The 21,773-nt window shown below is 33.5% G+C and overlaps 1 protein-coding gene across 1 annotated transcript in view; it reads left to right on the top strand.

Annotated features, from left to right (window-relative positions):
• Positions 1–17,875: 17,875 nt before the first annotated feature.
• The window catches only part of LOC110039311 (callose synthase 10-like), a 207,574-nt gene continuing 203,676 nt past the window's right edge, over positions 17,876–21,773 (top strand). The window contains 2 exon segments of the mRNA XM_020744331.1: positions 17,876–18,352; positions 21,623–21,720. Coding sequence (XP_020599990.1) covers positions 18,148–18,352; positions 21,623–21,720 — 303 coding nt within the window. The 5' untranslated portion in view covers positions 17,876–18,147.

Here is a 21,773-nt window from a genome sequence, read left to right as displayed (position 1 = left end):
GTGATGGGGCTTCTATGTACGGCGGGTTGCCGGAGAGGCAGCCGATTGGTGGTGCGGTTGGTAACGGGGATTCAATGTACGGCGAGGACCCGACGCGGCTGCCAGGTGGTGCGGGGTACCCGCAGGGGAGGGGGTACGAGGCTACAATGGAGGGGGCCGGCAAGAACAATTATGTGCTGTAGATTCTGAGTAAATAATTACATAAGAATTGAGTGGTGCATATGTAAATTTTCTTGGATAATTTACATAAATAGCACCCAATTCTTATGTATTTACTTATCTCACACTTAAATTTTAATTTTTACAATAAAAATATTTTTATCTATGTGATCGACCTTTTCATATATAGGTGAAAATATCTATATTTTAAAAATCAAAATTTTATCTTTTCATGTATAGATAAAAGGGTTTAGATCGTAAAAATTAAAGTTTGGGTATGAGATAAATAAATATATAAGAAGTAGGTGTTGAATGTGTAATTTTTTCCTTTTTCTTTTCTGAATAAAGATGTAAGGGTTGATGTTATCAGCAACCTGATATGCATAATTTTAATTAAAATTTTGTGTTTTCTTATTAGAAGTATTAATATTTATGAGGTAACCGTTGAGTGTTTTTTTTTTTTTTTTTTTTGAATAGATTGGGGTTTTATCATGAATTTATATTGGAATGACAATATAAAAAATGGATGAATGGTGTGTATGTAGTGCCTAATTTTTTCGTGCGGACTCCTGACGTAGTTCTACGTGTTGCAGATGTTATTGCTGAGTTATTTTCAGGTTATTTTTGGATTATTCAATAATCCCGAAATAACCCAGAAATAACTCTCGGTAAAGGATTATTTTGGGATTATTGAAAATAACTCAGGAATAAACTTCTAGGCACGTAGAGCTACGTCAAGAATCCAAGACACAAAATGCGGCCTTAGTAATTTCCTCCTTTTTCAAGGTTTAGAGAATTTTAATTAATAATACGCAAATGTTAAAAATCTAGGAGGGAAACCTACTAACCAAAAAAAAAAAAAAGATTCTAACTCTGGTAAAAATAAAAGTAATACAATTAAAATTTTTGGGGTTGATTATTTACCTTTGCTATAAATTTAAGGGCTTTTGGGATCACTTTTTATTTTTTGTTTTGTGTTTTTATTTCTGATTTCTAAAAATTTATTAGTTTAGTGTATTTTTAAAATATTTGTATTTTTTTATTTTAAAAAATAAATTAATTTATTTTGGAAAAAATATTATTTAAAAAGAAATCAAACAAATATGTTTTGTTTAAAATAAAAATAAAATAAAATAAAATAAAAATAAAAGTGGTCCTTAACAAGAGTCGTATTTTTAAAAAATAAATATGTAAGCACAAATACATGTATCTAAAACATTTTTTACTTATTTTCCTTGGATTTAGACCATTTGTGGAAGTGGTTGAATCTATCCCACATGTCCAAGTGGTTGTATTAAACCCACCTATCGAAGTAGCTAGATCGTGCAATGGTTGTATGCATTCCTCCTGAAAGAATGGTATTAGCCATTTTGTGCGAGAGCAACTATAGGAGTGTCATAATGATTAGTGAGGATATCTATCAAGACATCATCAAAAGCATCACTTGATATTTGCAACTCTCTTCTCATCAAGACACGAGGGAAGGGCATTGTACCAACACCGTCAGAAACCCACATCATAGTATTTTTATCAAGACACTGAGAAAGGGCTCTGTGCAGTATGAAATAGATTTTGTTTATTTTTTTATTACTTTTCTCTCTTGGGAATAAAAGAGAAGTCAAAAGGAGATCGATAAATGGTTTTTTCAGAGGGGGATCCCAGTACTCTCATTAAAAATCTCACTCAAAGAATCTTCGATGGGTCAGACTTTTCTAGCTTACTGGAGATAAGGCTCAATACATTCTCTAAAATTCACTCTCGGAACTAGCATCAATCTCTCTCTCTCTCTCTCTCTCTCTCTCTCTCTCTCTCTCATGTTCTCTCTACGATACAAGTTTGTACAGTGTTGAATGTATTCAAGAACAATACAAGACCTCACTTCCCAAAAAGATTCAAAATCCTAAATTATGTGGGGAGCATGAAGTTCATATGAAGAACAAGGAGAACGATGGATTGCACTACGAAAATCATGCTTCAGCAAACCAAAAAGTTGACATAGAAGAAGATTGAATTTATACAAAATCTAAAAGAAACATCCATTTCTCATACTCGAGCTGAATCAAGGACCACCCTTGATCGTTAAGATCGATGGTTTGTAAGTAAGATCCACTGAGGCAAGATTCGTCAAGGCAAGATCCACCAAGAGTTGGACCAAGAAGAATCCTTAGCCTAATCTTTGAATGAGAAAGATTGCATGGGGACGATCTTGATCATTTAAGAGAAGTATTATATGTTGTGGCCTCGACTGAAAAAGAAAGAATAATAATAATAATAATAATAATAATAATAATAATAATACCCTTTCTCGACTAATCAGATGATGAAGCTATGAGAGGAAGAAGAATACAAAGGTTAGAGAAGAATGCATTTCCATGCAAAATTGAGGAAGTAGAGGCACCAAGAAAGTTTTAAGATTCTTTCTTTGGAATCTTATAGAGAAAAATCCGACCCCACCGACTACCTGGCATTATTAGAATCACTTTTGTGTCTACTCCAGACAAACAATGCTTTAGAATGTCATTTATTCTTCATTGTGCTAAAGGAATCATCTATGTGTTAGTTCAATAATCTGCTGAAAGGAGTTATCAACTCCTTCAGAGAGGTTAAATACAGGTTCGTGGCTCAGTTTGTTAGCGCACAAAAGTCACTGAATGAATCCCAAGTTCTTCTGAAGATCCACTAGAACCCACCGAGAGCCTAAAAAACTTCATCACCTACTTTCAACGGAAGACGTTGGATATCTAGGATCTTGAACCTGACATCACTCAAATATATTTGGCTCAAGAACTCCAGGAAGTTCCATTTTAGTATGCCCTTGCTTGTAGAAACCAAAGACGTTGGTGAATCTATTGGAGCTCGCAAATAGCTACATCTCTTCTAAAGAGCACAATTCCTACCTTGGACCTTTTCAACCACCAAAGCCCAGAGAGAAGTTCCAGAGCTAATTCCTTGAAGATCCCAAAGATCCAATGAACAGCTTCAAGAATAAATCTTAGGGCATTGCCAAAAAAATATACTCGTCACGAGCAAACCAACACCAACGAGAGACTAGTCAAAAGAAGACAAGAGAGGAATCAAGAATTACTTTAACTATCCCCTCCTGCTAAAGTCACATCATTGAGGGTTTCTATTAACAAAATGTTGCAGTTCTTTCATAACAAAGATTGCTTTAGAAATCCTTTCCCCATGAAAGCAGGCAAACACATGTGTGATCCACATAAATATTGTGTGTACCGTCAGGATCATGGCCACCACACAAAGAGTCTTAACCTCTTCATAATCTAGTCAAAGAGCTAATCAAGATGAGAAAATTGAAATAATTTGTAGCCTCAAAAGCCATACACAATGATAGGGTAAGGCGTCTGTCGAGGGTAGTAGCGATGTGCCTACTCTAGTATGGCTAGTCCACATCATCAAAATTGTGCCGGTCATCTCTGGAGGAGACAGACCAAAAGCTTCATAAATGTCCAACATGAAGAGATTAAAGACAAGAGAGGTTTGATCAGCCACTCTGGTTAAGTGTGCTACACTGATTTAGGGGTGTAAACGAGTCACGCTTGAGCGAGAGCATGCTTGGCTAGTGTTCGGCTCGCTAAAAAATACCACTGCTCATGATCATCTCATCTATATTATGAGCACAAAAAAATTGTTTGTGTTCACAGGTAAAAGATGTTAAGGGTATGTGTGAGATTTAAATCTTATTATTTATATTAAAATATTCATTTAAATATAATTTAATTTTTAATTCTACTTTTTAATTAATAATTTATAGTGATTATAAATCTTTGCAGCTTTGTAGCCAATTAAACTATTTTAAAATAATACTCATCAATTTAATTTTTTCGAGCCAAAATGAGTCGAACACGAACAAATAGATCTTTGTTTGTATTTGGTGCATTTATATTTCGAGCACAAAAAATAGTTTGTGTTCAACTCTTTTGCTTAACAAACTAATCAAACATGAGCTACAAAATGAGTCGAACACTAATTGTTCATGAACAACGAGCCATTTTGATAGCCCTACACCCATCAACCCTCTTGTTACTTTTTCAAACACCAATCTATCTATCAGTGGGAATCTTTTCAACGATGTCATCATAGCCACAACATTCATTAAGGATTATCAAATCGATAACATCCTGATAGACATCAGTAGCTTCGTAAACTTCCTATTCAAATAAGCTTTTGAAAAGTTGGGAATAGCCATTAATCAGCTATCATCCACCTTTGGACCACTATTCAATTATTTATGAGAGTGAAAAGATATGTTTGAGGTGATCACCCTTCCAATCACTTGGGGAGAAGGAGAATGCCAATACATGGTGACAGCTGACTTCATCGTCTTTGAGGCCCCCAAAATGCACAATTCCATCTCTGGCATGCCTATGTTAAACATTTTTATATCTGTTGCATCCACCTATCACATCACCATCAGGTTTCCAACTAACAGACATATCATCACTGTTTGAGGAGATCTAGAACAATTATGAACCTACTACTGAGAGCTAGGGAGAATATACATGAAGATAGATCTCCTCTTGTTGAATAACAATAAAAGCAACTATCTTGAGACCACCAATACCCTAGATTTTGTACATGTTTTTGAAGAAGAAACATGTAGAACCCTTCTAGTCAATGATTATTTCAACAGTTTTCATAGGGATCAAATCATCTTATTTATGATAAGTCAATGCAAAGTATTCACCTGGACCCTTGGTGAGATGCTCAGAGTGAACATTGACTTTTATTGTTTTAGAGGCTTAGCTATTCCGTGTCAAAAGAAAAGACATATTAAAGTTTATATCGATAATCTCTTTATAATGAAATAAATACACGCAACAACATATTAAAGATCTTTGGAAACCTTTACTACTCTAACAAAATTTAACCTTAAACTTAATCATCTAAAATGCACTTTTTGAGTGAGCTCTAGCAAATTTCTCGAGTATTTACTAATGCCTTAAATGATAAAAGGTGAATCTAGAAACGATGTAGGTCATATTAAACATGATACCTCCAAAGAATATCAAAGGGATGCAAGTCTTAACTGAAAAATTTATAAAACTCGACAAGTTCAAAATGAACGTTGAAGATCATTGTTCTTCTTTATTCAAGACTATTAAAGTCATTACTTAGTTCACATGGATGAAAGAATGTGGTAAGCCTCAGTTTAACTTAAAGAATCTCTATCGTTACTTTCTTTATTACATTGTCTCATTCCTGGAGAGGAGTTGTGCATCTTTTTGGGAGTTGGCCGGAAAGGTATTAATTTAGTGCTCATTCTAGAGGAGATTAAGAAACAATTCAAACTATTATGTTAGTAGAATACTTCAAGAAGTAAATTATAAATACTTGATGATGGATAAACTTATATTGACATTGATAACATCAGCAAGAACATTATGTTCTTACTTTTAGACTCATACAATCAATGTCATAACTAACCTTTTGTTGAATTTTGTATTAACCAAGCCTGGTCATTTGAGGAGATTATTGAAATGAGTTATATAGCTGAGTGAGCTTGATATCTTATGCACAACCAAAACTGCAATCAAGGCCCAAGTCACCGCCAAATTTCTAGTTGATTTCTCTCAAGGGCTAAATGATGAAAGGGTCAGCACAAAAGAGACATACTCTGGATGCTTTATATAAACAAAGCCTTACAGAATTCTTGAAAGAGATAGGAATGGTTCTATTTAGTCCTTAAAGATACACCCTAAGTAATTCAATCCAATTTGATTTGATGCTACCAACAATCAAGAGGAATTTGAGACAATGTTTGTTGGCATAAGATTCTCAAATAGGAATTGAAATAACACATTTCCTTGTTATATCAGTTTCTCAATTGATGGTCAACCATCTCAATGGACTTTTTGAAATGAGGGATCGAATAATGCCTAAATATCTGACCAAAGATAAAGCATACATAAGAAAACTCAAGCACTTTCACATTGAACATAACCCACAAGAAGAAAATCAATTCGTCAACTTATTGTTTGAAGGAAAGACATTAGCAACTAATGTCATGTGAGCTTGCATCGACCAATAATCAAAGAAACTAAAATTGCAATCCTACAATCAAAGTCGGTCGATAGCTGGATTGACTCCATAATGCAATATCTATCAACATGTGTAGCACTGATGAATGTTAGGGATCTTCACATGTTTATTGCCAAAGCAACACATTATTTGATCATTGTCATAGAATTATTCCAAAAGTCTGTAACTTCCATTTCACTGAAATGTGCTAGAGAAGATGAGAAGGAAAAGATTCTATAGAAAATTTTCTCAGAAGAATGTTAAATCCATTTTGATGAAAGAATTTTAGCTAACAAAATACTCAAGTAAGAATGTTTGTCACCCACTCTCCGAAAGGACGCTGAAGAAGTCTCCAAAAAATTTGAACAATGTTAGAAATTTGTCCTGGTGTGACTTCAACCATCATATAAATTACAACTGATAAACTTAGAATGGATCGAGAAAATATATCATCGTCATGATAAATCATTTCTTCAAATAGATAAAGGCTACACCCTTGACCAAAATTACAACTATTGTACTTTGTAATTTCATATGGACTGGTATCATTTGTAGACATCGCGTGCCCATGGTAATTATCAACAATAATGACACTCACTTTGTTAGTAAAAGGATAAAATAATTTTTTAATAACCAAGGGAAACAATTTTGTATTACTTTTGTTCATTATCCTAAGAGCAAAAATCAAGTAGAGACAACCATCAAGCATATTCTAAATTTACTCAAGATAAAGCTGTAAAGAGCTAATCCTGAGAGGGTTGGAGTGCTTCCATCAATTATATAGGCACTTTGCAAAAGCTTTGAACTTTACTGGTCAAACTCCTTTCAGCATTTCCAATAGAGTTGATGCGATCATTTTTGTTGAATATGATGTGTTCAACTAACGGGTTCTCACAGCTTTAAATTTTGAAGAGTCTGAACTAGACAGGTACTTAACGTTGAGCAGTGAAGGATTATAATACTCATTGGATTACTTGAAAGAAATCTTGGATCAATCATCCTTGTGATAGGAACAAGCAAAGAGAAGAGTGATGAAATATTATAACGCAAAGATTAAAGAATGATGATTAAAACCAATAGACCCAGTGTTGAAGAAGGTAGATGATCCCGGATTGTTTATATGCAACAATATAACAATGTCTTTAATTATCTTTTTTTACTTATATTTTTTTATTTTGCAACAACACCAAAAACTTGATCTTAAATAAAATAAGAATCTAACTTTTCAATTTATATATATATATATATATATATATATATTGGATACTACGCAAGTATACGTATCGTTATCAAGTAATATAGAACTTTTTGCTTAAGCCCCGATTATCAAACCCACAGAGAAAATATGCAATATACACTATTGAACAACAAACTTTATATTCTAAAAAGAAAGATAATTATCTAAACTAAAGATGATTTTTACATTAATATGCCAGTAGTAAAAATTCAAATATTTTTGGTATTTTTTGATATTTTGACAAAACAGTAACAAATTATAAATAACTTTAGTGTATGTAAAAGAAAAGCACAGATTATGAAAATATCTTTCTCATTTTCTTGAATCAGTAATAAGTATATAAATTATATTGTGGAAGTATGCAAATTGTGTTGTGTTAAATAGGAGCAATAATATTCTTTACCCTTACTAGAGATGTTATAAAGAACATTGGCTAATTTAAATTTTAAATAGTTATGAAGACTGGCTAGGCAGGGAAGATACCCGTTCTCACTCTAGAGTTCTCTCGATTCCCTCCACCTTGGGGCTAACATCTCGTATAAGAACCTAAAACAATAAATCAAGTTGGGGGCTTTAACCTGTCACTTTAAAGTACACTAACTCTACACCCTTCAAAGTTATTTCCCTATTTATTTTCACTAAATCATATGAATTACATTCTCATTCATGCAACCTCATGTAATTCTTTCCAATTGTTGATTGAGACAATACCATTCTTACATGTTCTCGATTCTTACATGTTCTCACAATAAATTTTAACATCTAGATAGGCCAAATTAAGAAGTAAATGAAGTACATGGATTTAAATCATCCCAAATTCTTCCAACATTAAAGTTTAGTGCTCTCCATAACTTCCATCCAACTCATTAATTACTTATCATTTTAAAGAGAAAGATAAATAAAACTACTCAGAATCCATGGAGAAAATAAAACTACACTTTAGTTTAAAAGTTGAAATCATTGTCATACCAACAAAAAGTCTCGATTAAAACCAAAAGTAGTTTAAAAATAAATATAAAAAACTTATCTCAAATCCTTCACCAAACTCTTGAAGTTCCTTTGAATCTCTTCTCTGTTACAACACTCTAAGCTCTCAAAATAAAACTACAAACAAAAAGGATAAAATAAATTTTGTGGTGTCTGAATCTCTCCACAAAATTCTCTACGATCTTCTTAGGACTCAGCACTCTCTCCCTCTTCAAGCACCCCCTTCAAATGTAAAAACTTCCTTCTTTTATAAATCTCCAAGAGGTGCCTTGGAAATTCTTCAAAATGTGTCCAAATTTCATGTATTCTCCAAGGGATGCCTCCTTTCACAAGTTTTTTAATAATATTTTCATTTCTAGTGGTCATAACCACCCTATTTAGCCAATAAATGCCTCAAATGCCTCTTCAAAATTTAGTCAAATAAAGAAAACCGTCAAATAACTGCCTCTGGCATGTGGGGCTTAGGCGCGACATTATCTGTTTCACCGGCGCTTAAGCGCCGGATCTGGCACATAGGCGCCAAAACACTTTTGCACAAATTTCACATTTTTGCTCCAAATTTGATCCTTTTTTCACTCTTTTTAGCATTTTTCAACTTTTTACATGTACCTGAAAGAAAAACACACTAATACCTTCCATTAAAGCGCAATATCTCAAATATATGTATAAAAATGTGTCTGAAAACACTATATAATTTAGGTGTATCAGTAGACGATACAACCCATGATCAAGCGTAAAAAAGATCAACCATTGTGGTTTGGAGCTTAAATAGTAAAAAAGCAAGTGGAGCCTATACTCTAAAAACTCATCACCTATTCAAGCAAGGAGGTCCCCCAAACATGTTGTAGAGATGATTTGAAGATTTTTTTTCTTAAAGCAATATATCGTGAAAAAACCCATTGAGAGAAAGCATCTCAAGTTATCAATATATAAATTTTGTAGTCCAGAACACTCTGTTGATTTGATGGAAAAGGTTTTGAACAACTCATAAAACTCCTAACGGTCGGATAATGTTACTAAAAGGGTAGAGACTGCGCTCTCAAGAAAACCCTCGGGCCATCTTATGGTAGTAGCTAAAAGCCCACAAGGATGTATGCTCTACAAGAGTGTCAAAAAACTTCTTGAGTTGAAGGATAGTCTTTTCTTGCAAATGACTTCTTTGCTCTTATAGTATTTTTGATGAGTCGTAATGAAATAATCTTTTTTTTTATCATTTGCTACATTTTTGCTATAGCACTTTGCAAAAAAAATTATCCTCACTCTTGAAATAAAATACATATTGGTAGCAAATGAGGGAGAAATTATTGAACACATTAAAATCCATTAAAGTCATATATATAAATGATCCAGAGAAGAAGGAAATGGATGGGCAAAATACAAACTACGAGTAACATCGACTCATTCATCATCAGTTTTATTACAATATGTAAATATTCCTTACAAAAATTTTAAAGAGAAAAGAAGGTACAAGGCCCCATCACTATAAGATAATTTATGCCTTATTTTTTAAAAAAAAGGCAGAGGTGGCAGTGACTCGTCCAATTCTGAAACAACATCCAACATCTTGCCTGTTAGGATTTTCTTGTCAAATTCATTTTTTACCTGCAATTGTATAATAATAAAAAGAAAAATAAAGCTTAAGTAAATAGCTAAATATTAAATATGTCAATCAGGAATTTTCCACACTAGATGTTCATGCGTTGTATAATCGATCACCCAAAGTACGCCAAAGATAAAAAGTGGACACATTTAACCAAACAATTGACATTTAAGAACTAATCGAGTTTTAACAGTTAAATTTAATCAAGCATTAAGATGAAATTTCTAAAGAGCAATACTCAGGGAACTCAAGTTTTGCACTAATCAGCTTGAGAAGGCTATAAACATAAAGAAATGACTAAGATATCAGAAGAATGAATACACAATTTAATTTTATTTCACTCACATTATAAGACACAAACTAAGTTCCTTAACAAATCACTAAATTATAAAGGTAAAATCCCCTATCATCTGTTCTTTAAGAATATATCCACTCTCCAACCTTGAAATATGGAACAAGGTTGGCAACCTCAATGCACTCCTCGACAACAGTTCATGATCAGTGCTCTCCTCCTCATTCGTTCCTGCTTTTTCATCCTTAGAAAAATTGAATGAGAGAAAAAGGATACTTAGTTTCACTAAGAGCTAATATTTGAGTGATCAATGGTCTTATATAAAACTCATTAAAGGGAAAAGAACTTACCCCTATAAAGGAGAAATCCTAAATTTTCCTTACAAGGGGAAATAAGCTCTCTCAATATTTGAGAGGAGGCGCTCCATTAGATAGAATTTGAATAGATTGGTATTTAGATTAAAAAAAATGAGATGTTTTATCATTTGGATGTTAATGAGCGAAAAGTTTGAGCCACTGCACAGGAAGATCATTTCACACAGCTTTATCACATGTGGGAGCCCCTGCCAAAATCATCCAAGTAACACTCTCCATCTGTAGAAATAGTTATGGCATACTCTTTAATATGCCATACAAAGTACAAAGACAGACAAGCTTTTCTTATGGATTTTAAATAACGAAATTCACAGGTGCAATGACTAAAAATCTTTATTTTTCCACCAAAAATGAAAAATTTTAAAACTTTTCATCCCTATTAATGTAGATTTTTTCCTACAATAAGGTGCAACATTTCATCCTTGACAGGCCCCTCTAAATTGACTACTCATGCATGTTGTCCTAAAAGATGTCACGGTTGATCCATGACTATAAGATATTATTTATATTATTATCTAGCATAAATGCTCATCGGAGCCTTTTGAGTACAAACAATATGTTGAAATGGAAACCTCAATGCTTAAGCAACAAAAAACCCTGAGGTTTAAAAGCAACTTCCTTGAACACAAGTCAAGCCCAAGCGAATAGGGTCCTCTATATATGCAAAGAGCAGAGAGTAGTATGAGAATCATCCATAAGGCAAGTCTGTAAGCCCTCCAGGATGACAGTCACAAGATATGCTTAATACGTCTTATGTGATGTTTGATCAGCCTAAAGCGACAACTTAGCTTTAGAACAAAATTGTTAAGCTCAAGTGTATAATAAGACTTTGGTGAAAGGACCAAATAATCTTAGCACTGTTTCAACCCCAAATAAAGGACAAAGAACAATGTTACTTCCATTTTAGAGATAATAAAATATGGACATCTGAAATGCATATAAAATTTATTACAAAATTACTACAAAGAAATTCAAAATATTCACACTTCATCTCTAATAAAAAAATATAAAAAAATTTCCTATTCCTTAGGACATTTCATGTCCTCCTCCAAGTTTAAAGACAGAGCATGCATCTATCAAAACTATTTGTAGAAGGAGACTAAGATCCCTTCTCTATTAATGTCTTCAAGAAATGATGATTCACATTCTCTTATAAATTATCAAACAACAAATATTCATATTTAGGCATCTAATCATGGTTAGGATTGACAAAGAAGTGAGGCCTTATCTTGTTTGTCTGAAATATTCTTCCCTTTAAATAAAATTCTTCACAGTCTGACATCTATGAAGAAAGCTCAATGAAAACTAAGAAGGATCTCTTGTCTTATGGCTCTGTCCCCCTTCATTTCTGATAAAGACCTTCTAGCAACGGGTCCACAAGCATGACATCCATTCAAACCCCATTGCCTCTATCTTTTGGCTGACAATCACTTCGTACATGGACTAAGAGAAAAAAAACAACATCAATTGCTTCCAAAACCAAAGCTTCCCTCTTCATGGGCATGAAATATATGAGGGAGATAAAAGGAGTGTCTGATCCCAATCAACGTCACCATCCAAGTTGATTTCGTGACCACCCGTGCTAGCTAGGGCTGACACCTTGGCACCATCCTCAAGAAGTTCAACCAACTGAGATCTCATATGTATCATCATCTTCTCATGAAGCATGACACTTTTACCTAAAATAAAAACATCATACTCATCCAAACTAAGGCTATAATGCCACAACCAAAACAAGTAACAAATACAAAAGAGATGAAGTCATAATGCCCAATAAATTTTTCAGATAACCAAAGAAAATAAAGTTTTAAAACCAAATTATTTATCCTTATAACATAGATAACTTAATTTTCTATATTTGAAAATTTTGATTCATTCATAACTACAGTAGATGTGGGACACAAGGTGTTATCCTAATTCTCAAAAGTTTAATCCGACAAGGGTATTTATGTCAATTCTTTCAAAACTTGATCCCCCACAGTAATAATGCCCTTATTGGAGGGAAACAACCCATAAATAATTATGAGAAAATATTTAGACTATTGGCAAACTTATAAGGATCACAAGAGGATCATTGATATATAAGCAGGTTCTATCACTATTTATGAAGAACCTTAACATAAGAAACCATGTGTTAATCGCTCCAAAACTTTTTGATGAATATGATCTCGAAGGCTTTCAAACTCCTCTCCATGATTCTCTTATTATAAGTGCCAGAATTGGTGGCCATTACAATAACATAAAGATAATCCTTATTGATAAAGGGAGTTTAATCGATGTTTTATTTTACTCAACAGTCCTTAGTTGATGGTTGATTAAGGAAAAAAATGTAACATGTCGCAAAACCTCTCTACAAAATTGATAATGGAGCAATCAATCTTCCCGTTGCATTGGGAGTGTTCCCTGAATAGATGACTCACCTGATCTAATTTATTGTTGTCAAGTTGAAATCATCATGTGATGCCATCTGCGAAGGACCTGTCTAGTCAATCTTTAGGGCTGTGGTTTCTATTCCACACCTCAAGATAAAATTTTTAATACCATTTGAAGCCCGTGTTACACACTTGGATTAAAAAAAATGCCACAATCGTGTTGCCTTAGACAAGCTTAACCTTGCCTGTTCAAGACTCTCAACAACAAGAGTTTTGAACTTTAAGATAAAAAACTATCGCAACAGGATTTTAATGTGTCTCCTTAGCTAAAAAACACCCTTACATATTGTGTAGTTTGAATTTCTTTTGTCTAGTTTGACAACTTTGAAATACATTTAATTTCTCTGTAGAAATAAAAAAGTGAATGTCTCAAATGTGAGAGATATGTTTGAGGTTGATCCTGAATTAATTGTGCATTTTTGAATGATCAACCCTACATATAAGTTAATCATCCAGAAGAAGGGAAACTTTATGTCATAATGTGAACAAACGATTAAGTAAAAAGCTAAAATTTTTTTTTAGCCAATTTCATAGTTGAGGTGCATCATCCCATTTAACTAGTAAATATTGTTATGATGAAGAAGGCTTTTGGAGCTTGGAAGATGTGTATTGGATATACTAATCTTAACAAAACTTGTCCAAAAGATAATTCTCCTTTTCCACGATTAGATTAGTTAGTCGATGATATCTCTAGCATCAAATGCTTAGCTTCATTGATGCTTATTCTGATTACAATCAAAACTAAGTTGAATCTTATTGACAGGGAAGCTACTCTCTTCCAGATAAATAAAGGTATGTATTGCGGCATAGTGATGTTCTTCTAGCTAAAGAATGTCGGTGTAACTTACTAGAATGCATACAGTCATTTTAATTTAAGCATTTTCTGTAAGGTTGAAGTTATCAATCACAATCCCAATCATTCCCTTTGCGCGCTCGTATAGTTGCCACAGTTTAACCCTTCTCAAGCTGAGGTACAAATCCATTGCAGTAGTAGAACTGCATGAAAAGAATTGCTGCATTGACTACTACCACAATACTGAGATAAAGCTTTACCAAGCGCGTGGAAGATAAATTGAAGAAGAAAAACAAATTTTTTCTCTTATAATTTATTTCATTACAAATAAGCAAGAAGCTCATCCTTATCGGAGTCTATTAATTTTTCCCTTTGGACAGAAGTTGAATTTTGTTTAATCATCATGTGATTTAGTTTTTCATGGGAAATATTAATTTATCTGCGACAATCTTCCTTTGTATTCTATTTTTTTTTTTTGTATTTTAACAGTGATTTAATCAAAATTCAAGCATACTGAAATTGTGGAAGATAAGATTGCTTATTGAAGAACTAGTTAAAGTTCATAAGTTTTCATATTAATATTTTCTGTCATTCAACATATAAAAGAAAAACATTGTCACGACAAGATGGTTTGCAGAATATATGATATTACACTCATTTACATCATTGTTTCCTCAAAGCTGGGATCTTAATATATGCTCCGCATAGCTTGACAACACATGCATTAAAAATCATTTATGTCATTACCTTACTCTATACACACCCACCACCGGCTTGCTGGTGCCCCATCGTTTTGCCTGCACATCATCATTGCTTCTTACAATCCACAACACCTGCAATGCTAACACATCCAAGCACACACCAGCTCATGCATGCCAGCTTGCGCATGCAAGCATTTGCTCCCACACGCACTCGCTTGTTCAAGCACCTGCATGCTTCCACTCGAGCCCATGCACACACCGGTTCATTCTCATGCGTTCCGTTTCATTCCTATTTGCGTTCGTACCCGCTTTTGGATCCCATTACACTTTTAATACATAATTATACCCCTTTGCTTATACGAACACACATATGCCTCTGTGTGTGAGCGATTGCTCCGTCAGACATTTACCACCTCCTTATGGTTGTTACCACTGCTGGAGTAACATTTAGCTAACAACCACTGTTGCCTTTAGACCACAACCGCCATGCCACTGACAACTGTAACAACGACAATCTAATTCAAAGTTTAGAAGGTACCCATAATAACTTAAAACATCTCAAAGTACAAATGTTTATTTTCAAATAAAATAAATAACATCACCTAGAAATAAGAGGACTAGTGATGTATCATTAATTAATTTTATCTTTCAACACAAATCTTAAAGCTTTTTTTAATAATAAATATTTTATATTCAAATTAAAGATCATACAGAACCGCAATTTCAACAAATTTATAGCTAAATTGACAATCTCAAAAAGACAAACCAAATGATTCTAAAATTATTTAATCCTATTCAAATTAAATCCAAATCAAACTATTAAAACATATTTGGAGGCATTATATATTAATGGAATTGCCTAATAAACTCCAAATTTTGAAAAATTATAGTTAAATCGAGCTTCTCGACGAACGAAATCCAATAAGTATAAGTTTACTTAATTATGAGGTCATGATCATTAAGGCCTTGAAATCATCAAAATAGGTGCTAATGAAAGTTAATTGCTAAAGGATTAAAATGATCCTTCCCTAGATGTTATAAATTGACCTCTTATCTTCACAGCTGTGATGTTTTGGGCTGAAGGCTTGACGATAACTGTAGGCCTCCGTAATCGCCGACCACCAATCACCATGCACTGCACCGGCTCGTTGTCGTCAACCACCTTTGCTTGTAACGATGTATCAGGAACAAGACCACAACATATAACATCATACTGAAGATCCAATGATAACTTTCGACCTTCGTAGCCCTTGAACATCATCGATCACTACTCGCCACAACAGACTGCCTATGCTTTAACTATGTATCGAAAATACGGTCGTAACATATGATGCCATATTTAAGATTCGACAAAAACTTTCGGTCTCCGTAGCCGCCGACCACCGCTCACCATCGGTTTCCCTGCTCGCCGTCGTTGACCATCTTTGTTTGCAATGACATATTTTAAATACACATGTAACATATAATGTCATATTGAAGATCCAACGATAATTAATTATAGTGTTGTTCTAAACCAAAGACCGAACGATAACTTCTGACCTCGATAGCTATTGACCACCATTGATCATTGCTGGCTGACCACCCCTATTTCTAACATTGTATCTGAAATACAACTGTAACACATATCGTCTTATTGAAGATCCAACGATAACTTCTGTCAATTTTAACCGGACTTTTGAAAAATTGACATGAGTTGTATATGAACAATTGTTATAACTAGTGCAAAATTGTAACCATTCTCTCTCACTTGTGAGAAAAGTGCTCGTCTTTGTAATTACACATTTATAATGGATTAGTTTAATTGGTTTAAATCCCATGATTTTTTCCCTTTAAGAGTTTTTCTAGTAATTTTTTTTGTGTTTTCTCCTGCTATCTTTTTGTTATATGTCTATTTGTTGGATCTTCCTACAATGCTAAGAGATTAATTAATCACTCTATCACTGAGAATTTTCAGGCACCCAACAATCTTACAACTTGTCATGCCATATTTATTTTATCTACCTTAAAATTAATGTTGTATGTTGTGATAAGGCTTTCAGAACATACCACATTGCACATATCGTAAATAAATCATGCACAAATATTATTCAAATCATGTTTGAAATATATTCTAAATATTGAGCCATGTTACACATGTCTTGAAATTAATCCTAGCCATGTTTGAATAATGTTCGAATGCTGCGAATTTTACTCATATAATTCAAATTTTATTTGAATATTGATTGAACTGAAGCTATTTGGGACGAACTTTAAATAAATAGTCTTAAAAAAATGTGGTATTATTACATGAATTAATTTTTCAGATATTTTTTCTCATGAAAATAAATAATTATAGCTATTATGAGGTATATAAAGCTGAATTTATATATTATAGATTTTATGGAAAGAATTCAAAAGGAAAAGAAAAAAAAAAAAAGAATCTCGGCACTTCTTGTCTACAAATTCAGGATTGTTTGTTTTAATAAAGCAAAACTTGATATGAAAATTTAGACCTAATTAACTTCGAGATTTACCTTCTAAAAATTATAAGGAACAATTTCTTAGATAAAATCGCAAAAATGATTTTATAATAATAATATAAATTTTGATTAAACTTGTATAGATATAAAATCTAATTGGGGAGTTATATATTTTTTAAAAAGTAACTGGGATGCTGCGGAGTGATAATGTGATACTAAAAATATACTGTGATTATTACAATATTTTTTTTAAATAAGATCATAATTTAAAATCTACTGTCGTACTTAAATCACAAGTGTTGAGAAAATACCAACTAAAAAAAAATCATATTTGTACATTTATGGTTGTAGTTACATCAGAATTCTTAATGTAAATTGTGTTAGGCGTGTAATGATGAGGCGTCACGTGTCAGATATGTTCAATATTAAAAGTGATAGAAGTTATTTGACATTCGACACTCCACCATTAAACTTAGGGTCCGTTTGGTCCGTTTGGGTAAGCTTGTCTGTTTCAGGATAAGCAACGCGGCCCGCGGGCCAACCGCAGGGGTCGACCTGCGGTCTGCGTTTAGTGTAAAAATCCAAATACAGTTTCGGATAAACTGGTGAAACGCGCGAACCAAATAGTACGACGACGTTTTGAAAATGCCGCCCACATTTATAAGCTGTCCCAAACGAACCATTAGAATGAGTTGGAATATAATATTTTTTACTCAGCAACGAGCCTTGTCCATTCCGCCAAGCAAACTGCAGTGTGAAAATGGGTTGCTTCACCGCGGCAATAAATTTGAGTAGTAAAATTAATTGGTCTGAAAAAACACACCCCGTCCCCGATAATCTCCTCCGCGTCATCGTATCTTAATACCTTCATCTCCGACTCCTTCGTCCGACCGAGTTTTTCCACCTCCGTTTAGTCTTCTCAGAGTTGTTAGGGCTTCGCTCTCTCCTCTGCTTTCCTCTCGCCAGTACCTCAATATCTTCTCCCAGTTCTTTTAAAGCTGGACCGACGCCCTAAGCGTTGCCTCATATATTAAACATTTCCGACTGAGCTAGATTTTCGCCTTTCCGGCGGCCATGACGGTCTACGAAAACTGGGAGCGTCTTGTGCGGGCGACCCTGCAGAGGGAGCAGCTTAGGACTGCTGGCCAGAGGCCCGGCCAATCCGCATCGGGGCTCGCTGGGGCCGTACCTCCGTCTCTTGGCAGGACTACCAACATCGACGCAATCCTACAAGCTGCAGATGAAATTGAGGATGAGGATCCCAATGTTGCGAGGATCCGTAAGTGACATCCTTGCACAGCTCATATACCGTTATACTAGTGATTCAATTCTTGATTATGTGAGCTTTAAAAACTTACAAGTTGTTTCTTCTAAGCAACCTTAATTGGGTGAGATTCGCAACCCATTTCTGTTTTGTAAAACGCGATAATCCTTTATTTGATCAAGTCAGAAGATGAAATTGTCAATGCCCGCAGCCACTACTACTAATACTGCTACTAGTATTGCTACTAATATTGCTACCAGTATTGACTTCTCACATATAATTGCCAGAACACCTGCTTTTGCATCGGTTTTTTGATTCTTGGTTGGGCTTATCTTTTGTAATATAAAAAACAAGTTAAAGATTTGGTGAGAGAATCCTTATTTGTAAATTTAACTATTTATATGATATCTGCATAATAACTAATTCTAAAGATTTTTAGTTGTGATCTTCCGCTATGCAGACCTGGATAAAAACTATTTATAGAGGTTTTTAATTGTGATCTTCCGCCATGCATACCAAACTTCTTAAAAGAAAAATGATGTTGTGAAGGGAGGGCGTTTTGGGCTGTTTATGTGTGATATATGATAATTTCATTATGTAAAACCTAAATATTAATGCAATTTCTGCATATGAAATGAATTATTAAGTTTTTTTTAGTAATCTTGCACTAATTATATCAATTATCAAACGTCTTAAATAAATACTGTTGCTTGGGAACAGAGGGTGTTTTGAGTCATTTATTTATGCTATGTTATACTTTCATCGTCTTGATCATCATTTTCATGTGAATCTGTTTGATTCAAACTACAGTTTTTTAATTAGTTAATTATAGTGAATGTTTACTGAGTAAATGCTGTAGGGTGGCTAGCAAGAAGCATATTTGTTATTAGCTATAATTTAGGCGTTTTTGCTGGATGGATTCCATCAAGTGTAAGGTGTTAAATACATTATAAAGAATGACTACTAGTGGACTCTTATAACGACGACTTTCATTGAACCCTTGAAGGCGACATTGGAAGAATATTTTGTCATTCAATAAAGAGTGGAAAATTAATAGGACTTGATGATATCCCAATTGAAGTGTGTAAATATCTTGGAGATTTGGGAGTTTCTTGGTTTAATAAATTCTTTAATATTATTTTAAAATTTAAAAAGATGCTGGAGGAGCGGAGGATAAGTTTTTTGGTCTCCGTTTTTAAGAATAAAAGGGATGCACTAGAGTGTGCAAATTATAGAAGAATAAAGTTAATGTGTCATACTTTAAAATTATGAGAGAGTAATTGAACATAGGTTAAGACGCAATACAAAGATTTCTCATAATCAGTTTGGATTTATGCGAGGCAAGTTTACTGTTGAAACCATACATTTATTGAGAGGTTTTATGGAGAAGTACAGAGAGAGAGTAAGGAGGATCTGCATATGATTTTTATTGATTTGGAAAATGCTTACAATAAGGTTCCAAGAGAAGTTTTTTGGAGAGTTTTAAAAAAAGAAGGGTATTGATATGACTTATATTAAGTCATTAAATATATGTATTCTAGGGCTGATACATGCGTTCAAACAGGAAGAGGATTTACCAAGTATTTTCCTATTTCAGTTGGATTACATCTGGGATGAGGTTAAACTCATATATTTTTGTTTTAGTTATGGATGCTTTTACTAGACATTTACAGGCGGACGTACCTTGATGTATGCTATTCGCTATAGAAACCTTTCTTGTGGATAAGACTAGAGAAAGAGTTCCTGAAAAAAGTTGAATTATGGGGGTCTAGATTAGAGTCTAAAAGTCTTCGTTTGATTAGATCTAAAGTAGACTTCTTCTAATATAATTTTAGTGGCAGAATTGTTACTATGGGTGATCAAATCATTAAAAGGTATGAATGTTTTGGGTATCTCAGGTCTATTGTTCAAAGTGATGGTGACATCGATGAGGATATTATTAGTTGAATTCAAGTTTGTTGATTTAAGTGTAAGAATGCATTGGGCCTATTGTGTGATAGAAAAGTACCACTTAGAATTAAAAGAAAATTTTATAAGATGGGGTGACACCTGCAATGCTTTATGACATTGAATATTGACCTTTAATGGAGAAGCATAAAACTAAGTTAAGTGTTGCTAAGATGAGAATGCTTAGGTGGTTGAGTGGCTTGACACTTAGAAATAAAATGCGAAACGAATGTATCTATGAAAGGGTTGGTGTAGCTTCAGTGGCAGAGAAGATTGGAGAAAATTGTCTTAGATGGTTTGGTCACATTAAACGCCGACCATTTGATAATCCAATTATATGTTTTAGATCTGATTTTTGTTAAGAAAGGTAGAGGTAGACCTATAAGGACTCTAGTGTATTGTATAAAAATTGATCTTTAATTTATTTGAATTAAATGAAAATATGACACTTAATTGGATGCAATGGAGAAAAAAGATTCCTGTAGCTGACCCCACTTAGTGGGATAAAAACTTGTTGTTGTATTTTTTCCTTGTATATTTGAAAAGCGAAATTTTTTTTTTAGATTTTAGTTCATCTTGTTACAAGAAATCACATATGTTCTCTCAATACAACAAATTCATTGTAAATGTATCTAACGAGGGTTCAAACTAATTGTGGTTCTGATTGGGAGAGAATGGGCATTTTGCTTGTTAATATTTAATGGTGTATATGGGATCAATATCTCATTTAGGAAGAAAAATTGGAAATAACTGTAGTTTCATTTTTGTATCCCTAAGCCTCTGTTTGGGATCAATTGTATTTTTGTTTGCTATTTTTTTTTCCTGTTTTGTTATTGTTTTGATTTGAATTAAAACTTGTTTGCTGTGATAGTTGTTTTTTAAAAACACTCAAAAGATCTTTTGGTGTTATGAGTGTTTTAAAAACAAGATGATTTGATTTTAAAAATTTTAAAAATAAAATCATATAAAAATTATACTATCCAAACATGTTTTAAAAAATATAACAAAAATGAAAACAAAAATAGAAAACAAAATTGTTGCTAAATGGGCCCTAAGTAAATGCATTTGAGGGGTAAAGAAATCATCTCCATGAGTATTCTTTTGTATTGGCACCTAACTATCTTTGAATTTCACATCGAAGGTCAATGAGTGCTTCATGTTTACTATCATGTGCGTTTGAGCATGTATTTTTGTGTTTACGATTGATTTCACTAAAGCACTTGCAAGTCTTTATTGCTATAGGTCCTCTCTATACACCGGAGCCTCTTCTTTCATTTCATCGAATTTTATTGTTCACTTGTATAGTTCACACTCTTTGGCTATTGAATTTTTATTCAGTTTGTGAGCAAGCATATAGTATGGCGCAAAATTTGGATCCAAACAGTGAGGGCAGGGGTGTACTTCAGTTCAAGACTGGATTGATGTCAGTCATTAAGGTATCACATTCATCCAATCTGGTTAACTATATATATAGATATAGATATATATA

Source organism: Phalaenopsis equestris, unplaced genomic scaffold (genome assembly GCF_001263595.1).
Source record: "Phalaenopsis equestris unplaced genomic scaffold, ASM126359v1 Scaffold000002, whole genome shotgun sequence".
Lineage (NCBI taxonomy): Eukaryota > Viridiplantae > Streptophyta > Magnoliopsida > Asparagales > Orchidaceae > Phalaenopsis > Phalaenopsis equestris.
This window is presented reverse-complemented; position numbering and strand designations above follow the sequence as displayed.